The 22716-nt window shown below is 40.6% G+C and overlaps 1 protein-coding gene across 2 annotated transcripts in view; it reads left to right on the top strand.

Annotated features, from left to right (window-relative positions):
• Positions 1–22716, top strand: part of SPOCK1 (SPARC (osteonectin), cwcv and kazal like domains proteoglycan 1) — a 246071-nt gene that overhangs the window by 148077 nt on the left and 75278 nt on the right. For both annotated transcript variants that reach the window (XM_027892461.1, XM_027892462.1), the window contains one exon: positions 16062–16194. In XM_027892461.1, the coding sequence (XP_027748262.1) occupies positions 16062–16194 (133 nt within the window). The remainder of the gene's footprint in view (positions 1–16061; positions 16195–22716) is intronic.

Here is a 22716-nt window from a genome sequence, read left to right on the forward strand (position 1 = left end):
GCCAGTCAGAAATTATTATTTAATGTTCACAAACGACCTCCAATGCTCTGAAAATTATTCTGTATTTATACAATGATCTGTTTACTGGAGATTCTAAATTTATTGCTGGTTTTTGCTATACAAGCCCCAGGACATGAATGTGTTCACTGGAAGTCTTTTTAGTGCTAATAAAAGCCATGCTTTTGTAAGATTGGGACTGATGTTCACAGCAAAGGAATTTTATTAAAGCTTTCCTTCAATTTCCAACATCCAGGATTAAATGTGCAGCATTTTAGGATCCGTGCAGCATTTTGACAAACGGCATTTTACATTCAAATTGCAGCTGGTATTGCAAACGATACATTTTGTGTGAAATCTGCAAACTGGGCCCTAAAAATCCTGCACTTCATTTGGTGCTGGCCAGTTGGCTGCTTTGTACAAGCCCGTGTTTTTTCAGCGTGGTGCACACTCCACACACACGAGTTTTAAACTGGTCAAAGACTGATCTTCACTGTTCACAAAACAATTTTGTATTTAAACATTACACTGCTGGGATTTGCCATTTATTGCTTCTAAAGCCTTTCCCTGGCAGTGAAAGGCATCAATAACAACAGGCTGAAATTCCAGTCGCTTGGGCCGGATTCTTCTTTTCCACCTCTTGCGTCGTGAAGTCCCAACTTTTCCCCCCTCCCTGTTGGGTGGGAAGCTTTGGCTCCTCCAAAGATGAGATGGTTTTCAGCAGAGTTCTGCCCAATTTCATGTCTCCTTCAACATCCCTCAGCGTTTCAGGCACAAAACTTTCACCAGGAAAACTGATGAAACTGCATCCATTTTTAGGTAGAAAGAGTAATACCTTAACATGCTTTTCAAAGACATATTGCTTCTATCTCTAGAGTTAAACCAGTCCTATAATATATAATAATTGAATTTCCATGAGCATCTTTTATATTTTAAAAAGTGAGGCAGAAAAAATCATTCTATTTCTGTGCAATGTTTTGCATTTCTTATTGTGCAGCCAGTTTTTTTTAGAGGAGTCAAGAAGGAAACACCCAATGTCAATGTGTGATGCAATTACAGTCCCTGTCACCAAAGCCAAATTCCTCTGTGCTCTAATTCTTGGAAGAGGCGATCAGATGTTGAAATTTAAAAAACTGATAAGAAGGAATTTGATGCTCTGGAGGTGCTGAGGAGGCAGCCCCACGACATGATGATGAGCTGCCCCAGTCACTGTGCTCAGCAGGAAAATAGGGGTTTATTCAAGCCCATCTCGTGCTTAGAAGCCTGAGAGTTGGAATCTTACAGGTTCATTTCATGTTTGGAAGAGCCACAGTCACTTTTCTCATCTATGCATTCAGGGGTAGATGAAGGGGAGGTGGAAGATGTCCCTTCTTATTGCAGGAGGGTTAGACTAGATGGCATTTAAAAAGTCCCTTCCAAGTGAAATTGTTCTATGATTCTGTGATATCTTTGACCTGTGTATTCATTCTAACCACTTCACTGGTTAAGTTAAATAAATAAATAAGTGAATAGCAAGCAGATCATGATAGATTCTGTTACATTAATGGAGCATAATTATCAGGAAACATTTCTACAGATCTGTGCTATTAAGTCTTTGTGGAATAGCAAGGGCAGGAAGATTAACAAGTTTTCAAATTAGTTACGAGAGAAGTATCAGGCCTTCAGTTTGTTATCAATTATTGCATTTAAGTTCTCTACTTTCACAATGAACTCCTGAAAGATTCATTGCAAGTAAATATTCAGTAACTGCAATTCAAAAAGTCAAAATTTCTGGCAGATTCCACGGAGTCATTTCCTACTCTAATTAGTATATTAAAAGAAAAAAAAATAAGAAAGCTTGCATTACAAATTGTAAAATTGCCACCTCTATGAAATCAAATATGGCAATTAGATAAAGTACTTCAAGCTGTGGGGGGTTTAATGTTCTTGGATTAGCTCTTAACTTTGTAGAATTATCAGTGTAGCTTTGGCAGTCCCAGTTCTTTACTCAGTTCCCTGCTGTGATTTTTTAACACTGGGAACATTTTTGAGAAAGTGGAAATAGGAATGAGCTTCAAAGGAAAACAAGCTTTGAGCTTTGAGCATGGAGGAGACGTGTTCTGGAGTGGTCCAGCAGAATGGTTTTCCTGTCAATTCAGCCAAACATTTTCTAGGAATTCAAAGAATAGTTTTTGACAGGGAAGTTTCTCACCTCAGAAATGTGAGCAGGGTGGTGAAGGGACCTTGAATCTCTAATGTGGAAAAGAGAGGTTCTCAGGCACAACAGTCTTCTGGATCTTCTGGTGAGTGGGTATTATTCTCTTCATAGCTTGCCCTGAAAGATGAAATCCTTTTCCTGGGTCTTCACTGCTTTCTGATTAATGCCAACTTCCGAAAAACTTTCTCAGTTTCCATTCTTTTCCATTTTCTGGCACAGTATCTTTAATAAGTGGATATTGCAAAGTAGACTTTCCCAATATCCCTCAACTTACCCTTTTTTTTTCCTTAGAATTCCCTTTGCATACTGAAGAACAGGCAATTTCCTCTTCATACTTTTTCAGGGAGAGCAAATGTTTCAGAATGTTCTGAGGACTTTCTGCTACACCTGCTATACCTGCAGGATCCAGGGAGGGAAAGAGCACACAAATCTTGTGAACATCAGTGATGTGATCACTCTTAACTACTGCAGTATTTCACTGGTATTACATTGGAACTCCAGCAGCAAAACTTGGCATGAAAGAAATGTTCTCTGGTAGTCTCTGAACTTTCCTCCTCTCTAGATCTGCACTCTGAAAAGAAATTATTTTGTCCCTTAATGAGGGCTTATGTTTTCTCTCACATCTGAACAAATGCGTTCTTATAAACATAATGCAGTTTTAAAATAAAGCACAATTTTTGTACCTTAGGGCTCTTTTGCAACTGTGTTAAATTTCCAAATGATGTTACTTTAAAAAAAAAAAAAAGAAAAGAAAAGAAAAAAAGAAAGAAAATACCTCCAGGGTCTAAAACATGCTGTGCACTTCATTGAAATCCCAGGTATTTTCATTGGTAGGTTTTATCTCCTGTTTATTTTTATGTATTTTTATTTGTCCTCTGGCCCAAACCATTGTGAAGCCAATTTTTTTGAGGGAGTTGAGGAAGGACTGTCCCAATAGTTCAGTTTTGGGTTAGAGGAATTCTCTACTGTAGTCACAATTTTGACCCACTTTGACTGAATCAATAATCTGTGAATTTTTCATGAAGCTCACTCTGCTAGAGAGGAATAATTCTGTAAAGGCCTTGTGGAAGATATTTCAGCTACTGAAGTTATTTCTGTTCTGCAAGCAAATCTTGGCAAACTTTTTTTTTAACAACATCGTCCACACTCAAATTTAACCTATTGTGTTGTGAAGTAACATTTAAGCTGTCACTGGTGGAGAGTGCAACCTCATGTCTTCAGAGTTTCTTGCAATCTTTCCAATATTTCTTCTGCTTCCCCTTTTTCTTCTTTCACTGGCACAAAAATTTGGAGCCTTACAAACTTTTTTCTTGCTTACTGGTACTTGCAAGAACCAATATGGTCTGCTCGTGTTAGTTTTGTTCTTGTAGCTCTGTCACAGCTTTATTATGATAATATCTAGGAAAATGTTCTTTAATATGGATGGGGAGTGACAGTTGGGAATTTGGCTCCACTGATTTCTCCAGCCTTTAGCTTTGATCACCACATAATCCATCTTCTTTTATGAAACAAAACAAACCATTCTAATTAGTTGGCTGTTACAATCAGTGATCATCAGCTGTGGAAGACTAATTAACCTCGGTAGTAAAACATAATGTAAGTATTTTTTGTTTATTTGTTTAACGAGTTAAGAAGTCAAGAGAAGAGAGTTACTTAAAAAGAGATGAAAACAATAATGAAGACTCAAACCTGCTCCTCTAAACTCACATCTGGTCTCTTGCCTTGCTCAGAAGGCAACTGAGCAGACAGAAACCCAGGAAACTCATTTATCCTCTGCTTTTCCTTTCCTCTTTTTTATAAATTCCATCTTTGTACCTTATTGGCATTTAAGTTGATGGTTCGTGTTGAACAGAAAGGACGTTTTATAGTTTTGTTCTCTAAATTATTCTGTCCGTTCCTCGTTGCCACACGTTGTAATGTGTGGGCCGTTATTCTGGTCAGTCATCCACCTTTAAATCTCTCTCAAGTCCTTTGACACATTTTTTCAGTCTTAGCTAATCCAGTTTACCTGGAGCCCAGGCCTGCCAAATTGAATTACACTGCGGTCAGTCCCGCTCAGCACCTCATCCATACTTAATTTCTGCAGCCTCTATGTTTTATGTGTGCATAAATTTTTCATTTGCAACAATACTTCAGCTTAGCTAAGGGAGAGCTGAGAAGGCTGAGGGCTTTGTTGCTCAGTTCCTTCATTAGTGCAGAATTTTGTGCTTGGGTTTGGACCAACTGCCTGTGTAAGTGGGGTTCGTGGTCCTGTCAGAGACTCGTGTAGTTTTTGATGAACACAATGAGAGCTGTTCGTTTCCAGCCCTTTCCAGCTCCCCAGCAGAGTGTTGAGTGCTGAAATGGGAACCCTGTCCTCGTCACAGCTGGGGAGAGAACAGCTCTGACACCGACACCTCAGGATCCCAATCCAAATAAATTGTCTGTAGACACTTGGTCAGGAAACACAAGCTGAAGATTCAGTGTTACTCATATTCAGTGGTCTGATTCCTCTATCAGTTTAGAGGGCTCACTGCTAAATTCCAAAAGGTAGGGAAAAAGTTAGGATCACTAGAGTTAAAGAATAAGCCCAGATAACAACTATGATGAGAGGGAAACAGCAACTGGAAAACAGAGAAGCTGATGTGAGAAGAAGTGTGGTATGTTTGGTTTTGGCACAGTTGAGATTCCAAGGTGGACAAGGTGTCCCTGAGAGGAAATCACAATAATTGTACAAGAGGATAGAAGGATAACCCAGAGCCAACACCTGTAAAGTTTCTCAGACTTCCAAGGATTGAAGTGGGGAGAGGCAAGACTAGACTATTACAGGTAAAAATGATGTTGAGATACCACTTAGGGAGAGTATAATACTTAATATGATACATCCTAGCAGAGAGGGAAAGAATAGCTAGGAGTAGATGAAGAAATAATTGCTTCTCCAAGGGGCCTCATTTCTGAGGTTGAACGAAGCAGAAGGCACTTTCAGAGGTAGGGAGGGGAAAAGTGCAAGGAAAAGGAGATTGGGTGGGAAGGAGGTCAGAGCAGAGTGGTCAGGCTGAAAGCCTGGGATCAAAATGGTTAAATACAACAGTGAGTAGGAATATAAAATTTTCCTTTAACAAGCTGACCAGATCTTGAGAAAATTGGGCTGGAGGAGAGAGTCAGAGATGCCAGTCAGGCAGAAGGCAGACGACAGACAGTGGGACTGGAGAGAAGAAAGGTATTTTATGAAGAAATGCCACAACACTGGAGGAAAAAGAATGGGATTAACTTGCAGTGAAAAAATTAGTGCAGGTCCTAAATTTCCACCACAGCAGCAGAGAAATGGTAAAAGGAATAAGAATAAAGTCCAAGGACTCAACAGTGAGTAGCTGAAGGACAGTGGAGAGAAGGGAATGGAAAGATAAACTGTTGAGAAAGTCATCTGAGTGCTCACAAGAACAGAGCTCAGAACACCAGAAAAATGTGGTCATTCTTAAGAGTGAGATGGTTGATTCAGGATTCGAAGAGTAGATGACCACTGTACAATAAACAAAGGGATATGTGTGCTGAAGTGAAATTTGAGTGATTTGATTTGAGTAAGGTGGCACATCCTAAGCCAACAACACTAATCTGCACAAAATTATTTAATAACTCAGCAGCAAAGTTTGGTTTTTGTTTGTTTGCTTGTTTTTTACAACACCTGTTTAAGTCCCAGGTAATGCTATGCTTTCTCTCTAAATGTGCCACTGGTTGACTCTTACTTTTTTACACAGTAAAAACAACTTTTGAGGAAGCTGCTGTAAAATGCTGAGACTTCCAAAATTAGAAATGCGCAGCTACGTCGCGTTTTTGATGGCACCTGGAGCCTCCATGGGGAGGATCCTTTGGAGCTGCACCCTCAAAGGATATGGGAAGAAGGATTGGTTTGAGATGTGTGGTTGCCAGGCTTCGTGATTCAAGGGCACAGCAAAGGGAAATCTTAATAACTCGCTTGGAAGTGCCTCCTGAAATGCGTGTCCTGCAGTTTCCACGGGTGTGTCGATCGCATTCAGCTTCAAATTTCACCTCAAGGTGTGCTGCAGCATGTGCTGTCTCCACACTGGATCATGTGCATCCGTGGCATCATAAATTAATGTGATTATGTAAATTCTGTCTCTCGGCTGGGCCCCTCCTGGAGCTGCAGTCACCTTTCATTAAGGCCCAGGCTGATGGCAGATGGGTAACGCTCCTGATGGCCTCGTTCGAGAGCTGGGAAATGCTACAAGATATTATGAGCTCCATCTCCAGCATCAAATAAGCAGACAGACAGCCCTGAGCACGCTGAGAAATGCAGCAGAATGTTTAGACATTCACAGTACTGAGCTCTCTTAAATCAACAGTGCTGAATAAGCAACAGGGGCATTAGCCTATTTAGATGCTAAAAAGGTTGGGATTTTAAAATTACCCAGCTCCTTATAGTATTTATAACTGGTTTGGTTTGCATGCATTTCACTAACATTCATTTCATTCTGACACAGGAAACTGCATTCTGATTATTTCCCCAAACCAACCTTGTACAGTGGATTTTGACTACACTCTGGAGGTGGCTTTGGGATTGATATTTTTTTTTTTAATTGTCTTTTGTTTGACAAGCCAGTTCTATTCAGAAATCACACATGAATTCTTAGGTAATCAATGCTAATTGTAAAAATCCTCAACAGCTTAATCTGCTGTAAATTTCTTGAGAATTTAATAAGCCTCTCTCATAATAAAATGTGTCAGAAGGGGCAAATATTTTGCTAGCACAGCTTGTAACTGATTGTTTGTACCATGGCAGCAAGTATTCACACAGCAGAAGTACTGTGCAGTCATTTTTAAAAAGAAACATTTGGTTTAGTGCCTTAAGGGCAAGAATTCTTACAATATTTTTTAAAATTCATTTATTCTCTCATCCCTACCAGCAATATGTCAATTTTTTTTGGTGAGGATTGCATGTTATTCGCCTTAAGAAAGGCAAAAGCAACATAATGAAGCAGAACTCAGATGAGCTGTCTAAGGATGCTTTGGGGGGGAAGGGTGTTGATTTTTCCCCTGCAGTTGCAAAATGACAATAAGATTTTCTGAACCTTTTTGCTTCAGAAAAGAAAACAACAACAAAAAAAAACCCCAACCAAACTCTCGCTTTTTTGGGCAGTAGGATGTTTTGGAATATGAAATTGTGTTGCCCATGACTGAACTAGGCCATTACCAGAATAAATAAGTTCTAAACTGTACTGAAGGACATAGAGCTGATGAAGATCCCAGGGTGGGATCAACCCCTATTTCAACCCCTTAGTTTGTCCCAACAGATTGATCCTGCCAAACAGCTGAATGTCTGCAGAGATATCAGACAGGGGAGTTCTGATGGTGTTAAACCTCACAGACTTCTTGCATTTGGCCAAGGATGAGGAGGGTTTGAAAGCTTCTCTGCCCACACCTTCTGGTAGAGTCCTGTTGGAACTTTACAGTGTTATTAAACCCTGCCAAGAAATCTGCCTGGATTTTCAGCCTCACTAAGTGACCTGCACCTTTGTGTGAACCCACCCAGGGTTCAACCCTGGGAGTAGAAGTATGAGCTGAAGCAGGGAAATGGTGGGAAATGACTGCTCTGCCACGTCAAAATTGTGAAAACAATTTTGAAGCTGTCTAATTGCATGGAACAGGGCACAGCGAGGGAGGATCAGCTTTCCTCCCCAAACAAACCTGACAGCTCGGATTAATCTCACAAACCATCAGCAATTCAGCTTCCTTGGAGATCTTGGCAAGCTCTGCCAGCAGGAGGAGGCAGACCTGATCAATATGTTATTTTAATATCAAAATAAATAGATCCTGGGCAGAGAAAAGGTGCCTTTATCCTGTTAGAATGTGTTCTTTTTTGGGAACAGGGAAAAAACCCATAGGCTCTCAGAGAAGGAAAGAAAGGCCAGTGGCCAAAAAAAAAAGAACTACATTTCCTGCACAACTCACCTTTAAGTGCTCCATGCCAAGTTCCTGCGTCTCAGCATGAGAAATCCAGGGCTCAGAAGTGGCTGCTGAAGGTTCCTACAAACCGAGGAGTGGGGAGGAAGATTTCAGCTTTAATTATGAACTTCCTGCTATCTCCCCTCCTCCTTTGAAATTCAAGGCGCCTCATTTTATTTTTACATAGTTTAGTGTCTGAGATTCCTTTACATGTTAGTGGCAAAATAACGATGAAAAGAAAAATAATTCTCTTATGAAAATTCATGAGAACAGGCAGAGTTTAGAAGCTGTGTTATTTATTCAGGAGAGCACAATGACTTTTAAGAACACTGGGATTTTCTGTTTGTATGGATTTTTTGCTTTGGTTCTTTTCCTTTGTGCACCTTGCCTGTTTACATACAACTGTGCAGCTGTTGAGCATATGTATTAGGTCTGAAAGATAAAAATAATCTAGAATTTAGATTAAAAACTAAATTGTCTGTAAGCACAGTAATCTGTTAGCTAAGACTGTGAGGGGAACTTTCAAACCCCGTTTTTGTGTGTTGAAGTGCTCCAAGGCACAAATCCATGAGCTTCCCTAACGGCCTTAATAAACAATCTTAGCATTTTTAGTTCAGGAATAAGTAAAGCCAGGAACTAAAATCTCCGAAAGATGTTACTGAGAGACCCTGGTACTGTGCAGAGGGAGCTGTCTTGGCAGTTTAAGAGTATCCATAATGACATTTATATCTGTTTAGACAGAGACCTTGCTGTTTTCTGAGTAGCCTTGCTCAAGTAGTTGCAGTTCCCTGACTGGGTGTTGCTGGGTCTCAGAAATCATCTCAGTCAGTCTAAGACACTGCACTTCTGGCCCTCCAGGGGCTCAGAATCTCTGCCAGCTTTTCCAAGTCTTCTGTTTCTTTAAAACACAGAAGAAAATATAAAATCAAAGAGTCCTTCAGCTTGCAGAACCAATAACCCTGAGCATCCTGGGCCCCAAGACTCTTTATTCTCCTTCAAGAGCTGGTTGCTGGCTGGGCTTAGTGGGATCCATGCAGGAATCTTCAGGGCATTTTCCCTGCAGGATGGGTCAGGGCTTTCCTTGCAAAACACGCTGCTACACCAAAACTTTCAGCCTTCTCTGTATCTAGCTGAGAGGTTCCTTCTGCTATGTTGTATTCCCCATGCTTATTTTATATTGATTTCTTACTGTTGGTAAGAAATAAAGGCTTGACTCTTCCTCTTTCCTTGGAAATACCTATTTTTCATTTCACTGGGAAGAGACCTGATACACTTTCACCTCAACAGCTGAGAGTTTCGCTTTAACTCTTCCCTGAATTTCTCACCTCCAACTCTATCTTCTGAGTACAACCTTCCTTCTGGGAATGCTCCTGTGGCTACTGGTGCTCTCACAATGGACAGATTTAATTCCCAGTATAATCTCACTGGTGTCACTGTTTGAAAGAGCAGCAAGTGGAGTATTCAAGTGTCTTGAAAGAGCCTCATTCTGCCAGAAGGGTCCCCAGTCACTGTCAAGCCCCATCAAGAACCTTTGCACATCTCCTAAAGTACGGTGAGGAGTGGCCTTTTTATTTCTTACGGCTCTTTCAAGCCAGATCTGTTGGGGAACAGATATGAAGGCAGCAAGAGGAAGTAATCAATAGCCTTAGTGCAATCAGATAGTTGAAATTATTCCTTTGAATGTTGAAATCAAAGGAAGTGGCAGCATGTAAGTGCAGTGGGATGATGCTCCAATGCAAGGTAGCTCTGCATCTATTATTCTTTGTACGTGAAGATGTAAAATCCAGGTAGAGAAATTGCTGTAATCATATGTCTGTTCTCATTTTACAGTGTTTGTATTAAATAAGGAGATTGTTTCTGATTCAATAGCAGGGTACTTTTTTTTTTTTTTCCAAAGTAACAGGTATAGACTGTTTTCCTCAAATAGTTTGACTGATGGAGGCTCAAGGTACATCCAACTCTTGGGAAAAATATGAAAGGGTGTAGAAACGAGGCCAAGCTCTTAATTCTAATAAACAGAATAACAAAATGATACAAAGAGAGAAGAGAGCATTGCCATTTCTACTGCCATGTTTCAGCTTTGTCATTCTTTTCCTTAAGAACTGGAGAAACAACTTATGCAGAGGAAAGATAGAAAGAGGCAGGTACTGCTGGCCTTATCTCCAGTGTGATAAGCTGCCCCCAGAGAGACAAGAACAACCTGTGCATGAGGCACAGAGGAGGAACAGGCAGTACATTTTAAACTCTTCCCACAGTGAATTGTTGCAGCTTCAGGAAGCCATTCAAGTTTGCCCTGTCCAGAGATCCTTCCAGCTTCTCAGGAAGCACAAATACCCTGCTGCGCTGAAGTTTTAGGTTTTATTTAATAACACTTGAAATAGTTGTATGTGACATAGGAATTTTGGGTTGATATGAGGTCTAGAAAGAAAGAAAGATGGATGAAGTTAATCCTGATCCTGAGGAAAGTCTCCATGTGAGCTGTAATTGAAAACTGATGTGCACACCAGGCACCTGAAGACAAGTTTACCTGAAGAACCCTTGCAGCAGGTGGGCCCACCCATGGGTGCCTAAATCAAACCTGCCTTCCAGGGACCTGCAAACCCTGGGGGTGGTGAGATGGCTTTTGCTTCATGGAAGTGATCTCTGGAAGAGACCTCTGGGAAAAGATGCTCTTTCATGCAACCAGCCCAGAGAGGACCAGAGCTCTCAGGGCTTTCAGGCTTCTGTCCTGAGAGCAGAGCAAAGAGGAACAAGAGTTTCTGTTCCTGTAGCCCTTTGTTTACCTGATACTTTCTGTCAGTAGAAATTGTGTAACTTATCTGTTGGGTTTTTGGAGAAACTTTCTGCTGCTATTTGCACCAGACCTTTGAAAACTCACTCAGCAAAACCTCCTTTGGGTTTTCTTGTCCAATAAAATTACTGAACAAGTTCTAAAGTCTGAGGAGGAACTTCTACTTACTGTCTCCTTCCTCCCAAAACTTTAGCAGGGCTTTCAAAGCAACAGCCTGCCAACGTGTATTCAAAGAAACCTGAGCTGTGATTGCACTAAACCCATCAAAGTTTAACCTGATAATTTATTGTATGTGCATTTGGGAATAACTTGAAGCAGAGTAACATACTCTTAAAGCTGTAAACTTTCTCTGAAATGAATAAGTCCTAGTGCATTTTGTGTCCTTACTGAAGTTCATTTACAGCTTCAATTGAATTTGCACTAGGATGATCAAATATAAGCACATAAAGGCACAGACTTAGTCTTGCTTATAAAAGCTGTTGATACTTTGGTTGTTTCTAGCTGGCAGGGATAAGACAAATATTAATTGGGAGAAAAAAGTTGATGTAAATTGCCTTTTTAAATTATAATGTCTCAATTGTTTTTCTGAGTTTTAGTCATTTTTTATAGAGAAATATTATGCAGGCTATTAAAATATAATATGCCCCTGTTTTCTGATAAGCTGTGTTCTCAAAAATAAACACTGATTCTCTCCAGGTTTCCCCCTAAAAGATGAGTTATTCCCTTTCAAAAATGCTGCTTTAAAATATTTTAAAATTTAAGTTTTTCCAAGAGTATTGCAAGACAAATAAAAATGAAATTGTTTATAGTTTTAGGACGTGTGTAAAATCTAAAATTAAATGTAAATTAATCAAATAGTAAATGTCAAGAAACAAACATTAGTTTTTTGTGCAGGTAACTTTATTTTGGCCTCTGGCTTTGCCGGAGGTTATTTCCATATCTGCTCTTCTGGGCTGCCCCTGAGATAATTGTTACAAAAACTAATACAGAGATTCCCTAAACAGCTCAGCCCATGCCATGCACTCAAAGGGTTGGCCAGGAATTAAGGCTTTGGCTTTGTGGTTTGTTTCTTTTTTAATATGACTCAATGTGAGATGCTTTGTTCGAGGCACTGGATTGATAAACTTTTGCTGCCTCAAATGCCCAGTTCAAACCCCCCAGCAAGTTGTCTCAGTGCCCAGAACTGACCCAGCTGCACCCACTTGGAGCTCTGATCTTCTGGCCCCCCAGGGCACGCCTGGAAGCCGTAAAATCTTGGGTGGAGCTAAATTTTCTGGAGCTTCTGAGCTCCCCTTTTGCACAAAGCCTTGTGCTTGGCAGCCCCGTGTGGAAGTGCAGGTGTCTGTGGCTTTGGAGCTCCGGTCAGAGATTCCACGTGTAGTCCTGGCCTCTGGCTAGTGGCATCTGCAGACCCTGGGGTGTCATCCCTGCTCCTGTGCCAGCCAAGCAGATGCCATCTCCCTGCATTCTCACAGCACGTGGTAAGTAATGTGTCTGTGTGATGAGTGATGAGGCTGAGTCACTGTACATCCTCCCTGTGTGAAACGTGTTTTTAAATCACTAACCTTTCTTTATGTGTTCAAACCTTCAGAGGCTCAATTCTGTAAGGCTTAAAAACTCCCTAAAACTTCTGCCTTTTGGTGCATCAGTTCACCACCCTGAAAGGCAAGTGAAGGTTTTGCCTACAAGTCTTAATACTTGACCAAAACATTAATGTGTGTTTGTTTCTGGGATAATGAAAATAGCAGTGGATCCTTTCGACTCTGGGACTTGAAACACGATTAAGGTTGGTTGTTGGGGGGAAAAGAAAAAAGAACAGAGAAAAGGGGGTAATTTGCTTTGGTCTGGCTTGCTCCTGACATATTTATTCCAAAGCAACACGATTAGCATAGCAGAGCATGTTCCCAGAGTGTGTCAGTGTGCACTTCCACTGAGAAGGGATTTGCTGGCTGGCTGCTTATGGCAGCCAATGCTCTTGTCTGGGTTTTAATTTGTTTGTTTGGATGTTTGATGTGTTGTTATAGGAGTTATAGGATTGAAAAGCTTCCAGAAGTCTTATCCAGCCTCTCAAAATACCACTCACTCCAGAGGAATACATGTTTGTTTTTGGAAAATAGATGTTTTTTTTTTTACTAAAAGGAGTAGTTTTCTTTTAGTTTTGGTGGGGGTGTGGAATCTGGGCATCCAGTTAAAACTTTCAGCTGTTGCTCACTTGGCCAAGCTGACAAAAATTACTTTTGACTTGCTTCAGATAGGGTGGCACTTTGCACTATTGTTTCTGACAAAAATGTGTCTTGAAAAGAATATATTAATTTTTGAAAGCCAGATTGTTTCTTGCAACCAAAATGTCTGCTGTGCTACCAATCCCCTGCGCCTGTAGGAGTGAGGATGCTGCAGGTTTCTTGCAGCATTCCCTCCTTCATTGCACAAATTACATCAAGTACTACTGAAATTGCTAAGGTGTTGCTTTAAATTAATGAAATGCTTTGGGATCTATTCCACCCTGAATTCTTCTTGCTATTAAATATCACTCTCTTCGAGAGAATAAGTTTCCTCTCATTATCAAAAGCAGATCCTGAGGATGAAGGTGGGGGGATAGGAAGAGAATCATGTTTCCTTCACTGTCTGCAGGCAAAACTGCAAATATGTTCAGGTGGAACTGTTTTAGTCCCCAGCTAAGGGGACACACCTGGTTTGTTGTTGTCTTGGAGGCAGCTGCAGCGAGAACTGAGCTTGGGCCTAAGGCTGTGCATGTTCTTTATAATCAGTAAAGTGATAGAAAGGGCTCAGTGAGCTGCTGGAATGGCTTGAAACAAACACATTTAATTACCTATTTTTTGTTTGTTTCTTTGTTTGTTTTTAAGTGATGATAGGAGAGTGAAAGACATCATAAGCTCCAGAAGAATGAGCAGGGAGGTGTAAGGCTGTGCAGCTCTGTCCTGAGCGGACTCTTCTTTTAACATTATAATGTAAATGCCTGATGTAGTTCAGTCCACAGATGCTGTACAAGGCATTTCATACTTGCCACTCGGATCCTGTGATTTTTTGAGGCGTCGGTCTAGCTAAGAATTTCATTATACATCTAATTTGGCTGAGATGCTTGTTTAGTTCAGTCGCTCATCTCCATCCTGCAGGATTCGTGGCCGATGGCTTTGATGACACTAAATCACTCACCTTAGGCCTAGCATTTCTTCACTGATTTTTCTCTAACTAATCCTAAGGTGTTCTTAACAATGTTACATGTACACAAGGATCTTTCTTTTGAGGTTATGGAAATTAAAGTCAATGAAGAGGCAAAGAGTCTGCATCGTGCTATGACCCCTCCTTCTGTGGCGTCCAGAGGACAAGCACAGTCCTTTCACCTTTGTCTCCAGACTCTCCTCATCACTATCTACAGCAGGACATTCAAACACATTTTTGACTCTGAGCTTATGCATTTGCCAAAAGTAAAATGAATAAGGAAATTTTCATGCCAGGCTGAAAAAAACCCAAAAGACATGGAGGTAATTGAAAGAAAATAAGACAATCATTTCATTGTGATAAACAAAGCATTGTTGGGGGCTGTGGAGAAGTCAGTTATTGTGACAAATTGAAATTTTGTGCAGCCTCAGCCTAAGAGATGATATCCACAGCTGGATTTTGGGGTTCAGAGCCAAGCAACCCCCCATCCACAGCATTTAGCATCTGCTGTGCCGGTACCTCTGCGAGGCAGAATGTGTCTGAAAGAGGGAGTGCTGCTCTCTGCATTAAGAGGACTTCTTCAAAATAACAAGAGAGTTTAATCTTAAATACTTGGCTTCTATTTTCATAGTTTATTATATCATGATTGGATTCCTTCTGTGGGCACAATCTTCTTAATAGTAGTATTCAGCTCTGACAAAGGTTGGACTTGAAGAAAGCTAGAACTGAGATGAAAGAATAGAATTTTTATTATTTAGCAGCTGAATGTGTCATTACATCAGAGTTGGTATTGTGTAGCAAATTGCAAGCTGTAGTGAAATTGCTTTAAAAAAATATCTGTATATATTTCTCTAAAACTGTGATAAAGTCATTCAGCAGCACATTGAAATGTGTTTCTAGCTGAACTGTTACATCTTTTTTTTTCCTGTGGTACAAGAACAGATGGCAGTTATTTTTCTTACCAGTCTCCAGCAAAGCTGCTGCAATGCCTTGCCCTGTAAATGCTTTCAAGTGAAAGACAACCACACATGACCAAAATGATTCTGCACTGTAACAATGGCTTGTGGTTTCTAAAGCAAACTTCTAATCAGCCTACAGCATTAGGCTGGTGATAATTACTTAATGTTGTATCAGTCAGGTAGTTCATTATGGCAGGAAAATGAGCAGTTAGTCAGAATCAGCGGCCGCGTTTGGCAGCGAGGTTTTGGAGCAGATGTCTTTTCCATGGGCATTCTTAGTGCAATAACTGAGTATTCCAGAACTTGAGGACCACTGCAGTCACTCCCCTGGGATAAACATGGGTGGGTTTGGAGATGCTCTGTCCCTTTGTAGCACTCCTGGAGGGACTGTGGTTGAGCCAGGAATCTCGGCTGATGGTTCAGCAGCTGATGTGTAGAGGGGAGTCCTGCACGTGCAAAGGGTGGTTTTATACATTTTTATAAGCGTAATATATATTGCAATGTTTTCCAAAGGATTTTGGTTTAAAATCGTTGCTACCTTGCCGGTAATTTGGCAGCCCTGAGGAGCCTGGTGAAAATGTCTCTAAATCCATCCTGGTGTGACGTTATTTGTGACATTATTTGCCCGTGTCGTTCAACAAAACGCTGTGATCTGGAGTGAAATCGTTCGTAGTTATAAATCAAACTGGAACTGCCAAGTATTGTAAACCTAGGGCTGCCTGCCTACCAACTGATGGCTTTTTAGATTGCCTGCTGTAACGTGCCATATTACAGAACCATTGTTAGGAGCTGTATTTAATTTACTTGCTTTAAATTGTGGTTTAGTGGACTTGGCAGCGCTAGGTTAATGGTTGGCCTCGATGATCTTAAAGGTCTTTTCCAGTCAGAATGATTCTAAATGAATACTGTAGTGCCAATTCAGCTTTGCCTCAATTCAGAGGAGCTCTAATTCTTTGTACAAACATATTCAAGAAGTGTGGTGTGTCTTGTCTTGCAGCCTTCGACAAAAGAAAGGCAGCTTGGCCCAGAAGCACTGGACTGGCCCAGCCAACATAGCCAAATGCAAGCCTTGTCCCATGACACATTCCAGCCCTGTCTGTGGATCTGATGGACACACCTACACTACCAAGGTAGGTTCTGCCTGAGATCCCTGTCAGCTGTGTTCAGCCAGGCTGTGGCAGGAAGATGAAACACCTTTCCTTAACAGGCAGTGCTAAATTACAGTCTTCTTTAGTTTTGGCAAAGTTGGTTGTTTGTTGGGGTTTTCTTTTTGTGTAAAAAGTGCTGATAAATACAGATTTTTTTTTTTCCCATATTTGACAAACAGCAAATCAGAATGACAAATCAGACTCTTATGACTTTCATGATTCATGTTTCTCTAAACAGCTCATTCTCCTAATGAAGTGGAACTCTTTTAATATTGATGATGCAATAGGAAAAAAAAAATCATTTGATCAGATGGGCTTGTTCAGTCAAGAGGATTTTGGGATGGTTCTTGTTCTTAAGATTTGGTCTTCAGGGTGGTAAAATATCATTCTTCAGCGATAGATTTATTTTTTTAAATTATTTTTTTTCCAGACTGCATGGTTAACAATTCATTTAGCCCATGGTTTTAAAAGGCTTGTGTGCCAGATGCAGCAGATATGGTGCCATAAAAAAATTCCCATAACCCAGTGGGGATAAATTGGCTCATTGTTATACTGAAAAATATGATCACCTCAGGGCTTGAGTCAATAAAAGAAACTGGCTTCACAGCCATTCAGCATTCCAGATCTCCCATTAGCAAATAAAGCCTTCCATGTCTCAGGTATATGTTCCAAAAACAGCACTTCAGGCACTGGAAGGTGTGTTTAGGGAACACCCTTAAGGTTCTCTTGTCTTTTTGCATGCAAGGGAAGTTTTGACAGTCAGTAAAACTATCCTTTAAAATCCAAATCCAAACTTCACCGGAAAAAAAAAAATCCAGGAAAATTAAGCAACTGGGGGAAAAAATTCCCTGCTGTGATGTAACAGTGATGATGCAGCTCCATTATCTTCCCAGCTGGGCAGCTTGAATCCTTCACCATTAAAGGCCACAAATATTAAAATGCTGCCATGGCTCAGCCATTTAAGCCTCTCTCCTGTTCTGGCTGGAGGATTTGCATGGCCAGAGGAGCAAATCAGCAGAAACTCTCATCTGTGCTCCCACAGACTGCACAAAAATGGCTTCACGTTGCCTGTTAAACAAGTTACTCTTTAATACTCTCCAGGAGTTTGTGTTGCAGTAATTTAACATCTGTTTTTAGGATTAAAATTGGGCTCATTTTGAAAACAGCTTTTTCTGTCTGAGCTCTTGAGAGTATGTAAGATATTCTGTAGTAAATAGATTTCATTGCATATTCTGTCACCCTATTAACTCATTTCTGTGCATTTTACCTGCATCTCACTTAGCTCTGAGTGGGTTTTTTTTTTGGCCTCCTCTTATTTCTCACCATGAAATTCAAATGGTTTTCATCAGAGGTTCTGCCAATGCTACAAATTTGCCAAACTATTGTGACTGTAAGCCTGACAGCTCTCATGAAGACATGAAACAATTCCCATTGCTGGCATGCTTGGCTGTCAAAGATACACCTCCCAGAAGCTGATCTGTGTGGGGTTTTTTTCAAAGGAGATTTTTAAAAGATTTATTCTGAAACAACTTTCTCATCTTCATTTATTGTGTGTTTAACTATCAGTTGTTCTTGTCCTAAGCAAAATTCAGGGCTTTGGGGGTTTACTTCTGAAGACAAATTTTGGTAAATGAGATGAAAATACTTTAGGCAGAGCATTAAAATGAAATAGTAAATGTTATTGTTCTAACAAATGTTTTGTGGTCAGGAGTGATCTTGGGTTTCTGCTATCTTTTAAAAACAGAATATACTGCTTCCCTCGAGCTCAGTGTTAGTTTTCAGCAGACAATGCAATCCCTCTTTCTTGACTTTAAGTGACTAAAATTAAAGCTGTCTTTGGTTTTGTTTTTTTTTCTTTCACGTGCCAGTGCTGTTGGCAAGGATTATTCCTGGCCCTGCAGCGCTGGCATGTCCTGTTGATTCTGAAAACGCAGAAAGGTGGACACATGAGTGTGGGCACTGCTTTGTGTGTGTGTATCCATGTTGATATCTGGCTCTGTGAACGTGCAGTGATATCCTGGGCACAGGAACAGAGTCTTGCTGAGCTTGTAAACAAGAGATGGAGAGCAGCCACTGTGTTTCAGGGGGGAAAAAAACCCACAAACCTTCAGAAATTGTATATTGGCCTCCTGGTCACGTCAGCAGCACACACAGACACGGCAGGGTCTGATCCCTCCTGGCAAAGGGGGGTTTGGCCTTTGCCACGAGCACGGCAGGGGCTCGGGCTGGTGGTTCCTGGCCTGGCAGAGCAGCATCAAAGTGCTTCACTAATGACCTGGGGCTGCCATTCAGCATCAGCAGTGATGTTTGGACCAGGGGATTGCTCCTTCTGTGCTTTGAGCCGTTATCTGAGGGGAAAAACTGGATGAAAAGGAAAGAACACAACGGAAGTGTGACTGGCTGATCAAGGGCAGATGAAACTTGGGTGTCAATAAACGCACAGTAGTTCACATTAAGGAAGTACACACACCCCAGATACACACATCACAGGCTCTCATTTAGCCACTTGATCCCAGAATAACTCTGGATGATTTTCTGAAGACATCTACAGTGTCTTCAGAACTAGAAGTCATCCTAGAGGCAAGAATTTCTTGATAAAATTGGGAAAAGTCAACCAAACCAGAGCACTCAATAATACAAACTTTTCCTAGCGGAAAAAGAAATAATAAAAGGTAAGCTAAACCACTATGTTTAAGTTTCCTGGTTGATGTAGATAAAGGCTGAGGATATTTAACTCAGTCTCTCAATTCCACCAAAGACACTGAAGCCTTAAGCCCCTTGACTAATTTATTGAGGGTTAGTCAAAGCAATCTCCCTCATCTTCTGTTGGAAAATATTCAGTGGTGTTGATTTCCAACACATAGCTAAATGGGGAAATGTTGAACATTCTGAGAAATCCTCACCCAGATCCTGTGCTGCAATGGATTCAAGTGTCACTTAAATATCCCAATAGGAGACACAAGGTACTTTCACGGCTCTTGAGTTGATTTAGCTCCCTGTGTGGGAGTTGTACTGATTGGAAAAAAAAAAATCTTCAAAACTTGCCTTCACTGTTGATCTGGATTATTTCATCTGCTACACACAAATGCTAAGGTGGGAAGGGATGAAGATGTTTGGCTGTACTATGTGCTGGGGTTTTCTTGTTCTTGTCTTGTTTTCCAGAGACAAACATTCTTCTAAGCAATGGGATTCTCTAGTTAAAGCAATAATTCAGTGCTTTTGCATGCCAAAATTTGAACATAGATGTGGCCTACTCAGTCCTTGTACCCTGTTTCCAGCAATTGAAATATGAGCTGTCTTTAGGACTTCATGATTTTGTTGTATTTCTGAAAACTTTATATAAACTGCTGTCCTTTCCTGGGAATTCTGAACTCTATGGGCTTTAGGTTTATCAAAAAATTCATGGAGTCTCCAGTTACTGCTTGAAATGCAGGTGTTTTAAAAAGCAGACTGTCTCTCCCATAATAACTTGGTACAAAGAAATTGCCATTTCTTGGGTGTAACAGCTCTATTTAATACTGTGACAAAACAAAGCACTTCCATAGGTTATTACAGTCAGAGTTTTCAGAGCTCTTTAAAGTACTAATGAATGAAGCTTATGAGGTACGTAAGCCCTGTAAAGAGCTTGATGTAATTAGTTAATGTTTTTGTGAGCAACACATTAAGAAGAATAACTTCGTGGCTGTCAGTTTTACAGAATGTTTAATTAAGCTTGTTAATAAAGCAATTACCTGAACATGACGAGGACTGCACTTAACTAGTCAGAAAATGAAAATTAGGGTGATCTTAAATTACAAAACATACAACCTCAAAGACTAATGCTCCCTTCAAAGATGGAAAGGTACATTGGTATAATTGTTATGTTTCTAATTAGGTACATTGTTGTTCTGCAAAGTTTAATTAAATCGTTGTGCACTAATTAAGTCCATGATCATGTCTCTTTTTGTTTGAAAATAGAAAAATCACCTCCTGTTGTCATAACATTAGGTAACAAATTTGACATTAGGGATGTGCAAGACAGAAAATTTTCCCCCAATCTTGAGACATAAAAACAGTGACCAAAACAATGATACAACATTATTTAAATGTGTGTAATGTGAAGGCTGCTACGTTTAATTAGGAGGGGGTCTGTATTCAGAAGGACAATTAGCAAATACTTGGCCTCTCCTGGTGGAAAACACGATGCTTAGAAAACTTTAGGATCTGTTGTGTCCCCAGCTAGATGAAGAGTTGGATTAAATTCTGTATCGACTTTTAGCTTTGGTTTGGTTTTGTTAAGGGAAAATTAAGGAACTAAGAGAGGAGTGGGGGAAAGGAAAGACGAGAATAGTAAGGCAAGGTAGACACAGTTAAAGAAATCCATGCAAAGGAAAATTTAAGTCATCCTTATTCTGGTGGGAGGTACAAGAATAAAATATTCTTTCCTCTCTCCCTCCTAATTTTCTTCATGTTCTTCTTTTAAATCAGTGAACTTAAATCTTTCAAGTTCAGAGTCTAGGCCTGGCATAGTTTTTTGTGGCTTGAACCTGTACTTGGTAGATCTGGTACATGACTCAGTTCTTCCACTGACCTGTGCTGTGATGGTGGGCAGTTCCTGTTATCCTCATTCCTACTTTGGAAAGATCTGGACTCTCAATAAAATACTGGGAGAGCTACTTTGAGGTCACGGTGACAAAGCCTGTGTAATTTAGGGTTGTGGGAGTGGGATACTGTTGCTTGTGTTATATTAAATGTGTCTGTACACGGCATGACAGCACCATCGCTAAGTTTCCTGGAGTTTTCTGACACAGCTGATCAGGGGGTTTATTAGAATATTCAAATAACTTTTTTTTTGTGGTAATCGATGGATTTCATGGGATGTGACTGTTCTGATGGAGCTTTCTAGAGGAAAAATATTTTACATCATCCTTACTACCTCCTTACTCCAGTAGCAGACGTTCAGTATCCATTCCTATTTCATTATTTGATGCCGTGTGTTGCAGGGGGTTGTTTTCTAATTGCAGCAATGCATCTGGCACCAGGCTTTCAGCACTGCTGACTTTATTCTCCCAAATAACCCCAGGGAAGCTCCAGAGGACTGGGGGAACTAGAATCTGCCTAATGTTAAATACCTTTGTACATCCCCCTTTGGACTTGGGCACATCTCGCTCCTGCGTTCCCACAAGGAAGATCTTCCCTCAGCCTGTGCTCTGGGCCAGTGAGACTCCAGTTGTATAATCCAAAAGCTCTGGGGAGCTGTTATTGCATAATCAAGCCCTGAATAATGAATTCTGCCTCTCAGAAGGAGAAACACGTGGAGCTCTGTGCTGTGCAACCACAGCTGCACAGTTTGTTTGGCTTGAAGCACGAGGTGAGCAATGTTATTTGATCAAGTGCTGTGTATCCTAAAGACATCCTGTTGTTTACGTGGTGTTTTTCTCTGCATGATCTCAAGGACTGAGCAGAGAAAATTGGCAATGAGGTAGATCTGTATTCCTGTTTACTCTGTAATCCATGCCAGTGTCTTAAAATAGTTAAGTGTAAAGGGCATTTTTGCATATGCTTGAAAAATGGCATTTCTCTTTTGGTCAATTAATATGCTAAAATAATGGCTTTCTGTCTCCTATATTCTTTCCAGTGCTGCCTCACAGGGGTGTCTTGGCCACAAATTAACAATGGGGAATAAAGATCTCTGCTTTCCCCTGGCAGGGGTAACTTTTGGTGAACTCTGAGGGAGCTGGGCAGCACAACCCTTAAACTCTGCTCCCATAACCATGCAAATTCTGCAAATTCCTGAGCTTCCTTTCAAATCCCATTTGGTTTTATGAAGAAGCTTTTGCTTTTCGGTGGTGTCAGATAGTAAATCCAAAATCCCAAACAATGCTCTACTGATTTTTTTTTTTTTTCTTATATCCTAACTGGGGGGGGAGGAAAAATAGCCCTGCATAACCACTCATCTGTGCACTGTGGCTGCTGGTGTGACAGCTTCCCAGCTAAACCCCATGAATATATACATGTTTGCAAGGATTCTTACCTGGCACAGAATGAATTGTGAGAGCAGCCAAAATAGAGGTTCTGCAGTGGCTCAACAGATAGAGGGGGTGAAAAAAAAAAAAAACTGAAAAGCCCTGGGCAATTTTTACAGAGTAAGGGCTGCTCTGTCATATTGCCAGGTCTGAGATTGTATGAATTAATGAGAACTTGCTGTGGCCCAAGACACTGTGTTCTTTCAGCAACTGCTTGTTGCTGTCCCCTTAGTCTTTGGAGGAAAAGCTCTTCAGTAACACAGTTCTGCAAACACAGATGAGGAGGGGGAAACAACAAAAAAAGAGATTAACAGAAAGAAAACCCACAAATTAACTTGGGGCTATTTTATCCCATTAATAAATCTTTTACAAAGAAGATCCTGGTTTTCTTGGAAACCCTGACAAAGCCACTGGTCACTGTTGGAAGGAGAAGGGAATTGCTTTGGTTCTGCTGGAGGTTGGTGATCTCTCAGATCCTGCATAAAAACAGGACAGAGAA

Source organism: Empidonax traillii, unplaced genomic scaffold (genome assembly GCF_003031625.1).
Source record: "Empidonax traillii isolate 1590-97213 ecotype Southwest subspecies unplaced genomic scaffold, ASM303162v1 scaffold353:size574767, whole genome shotgun sequence".
Classification (NCBI taxonomy): domain Eukaryota; kingdom Metazoa; phylum Chordata; class Aves; order Passeriformes; family Tyrannidae; genus Empidonax; species Empidonax traillii.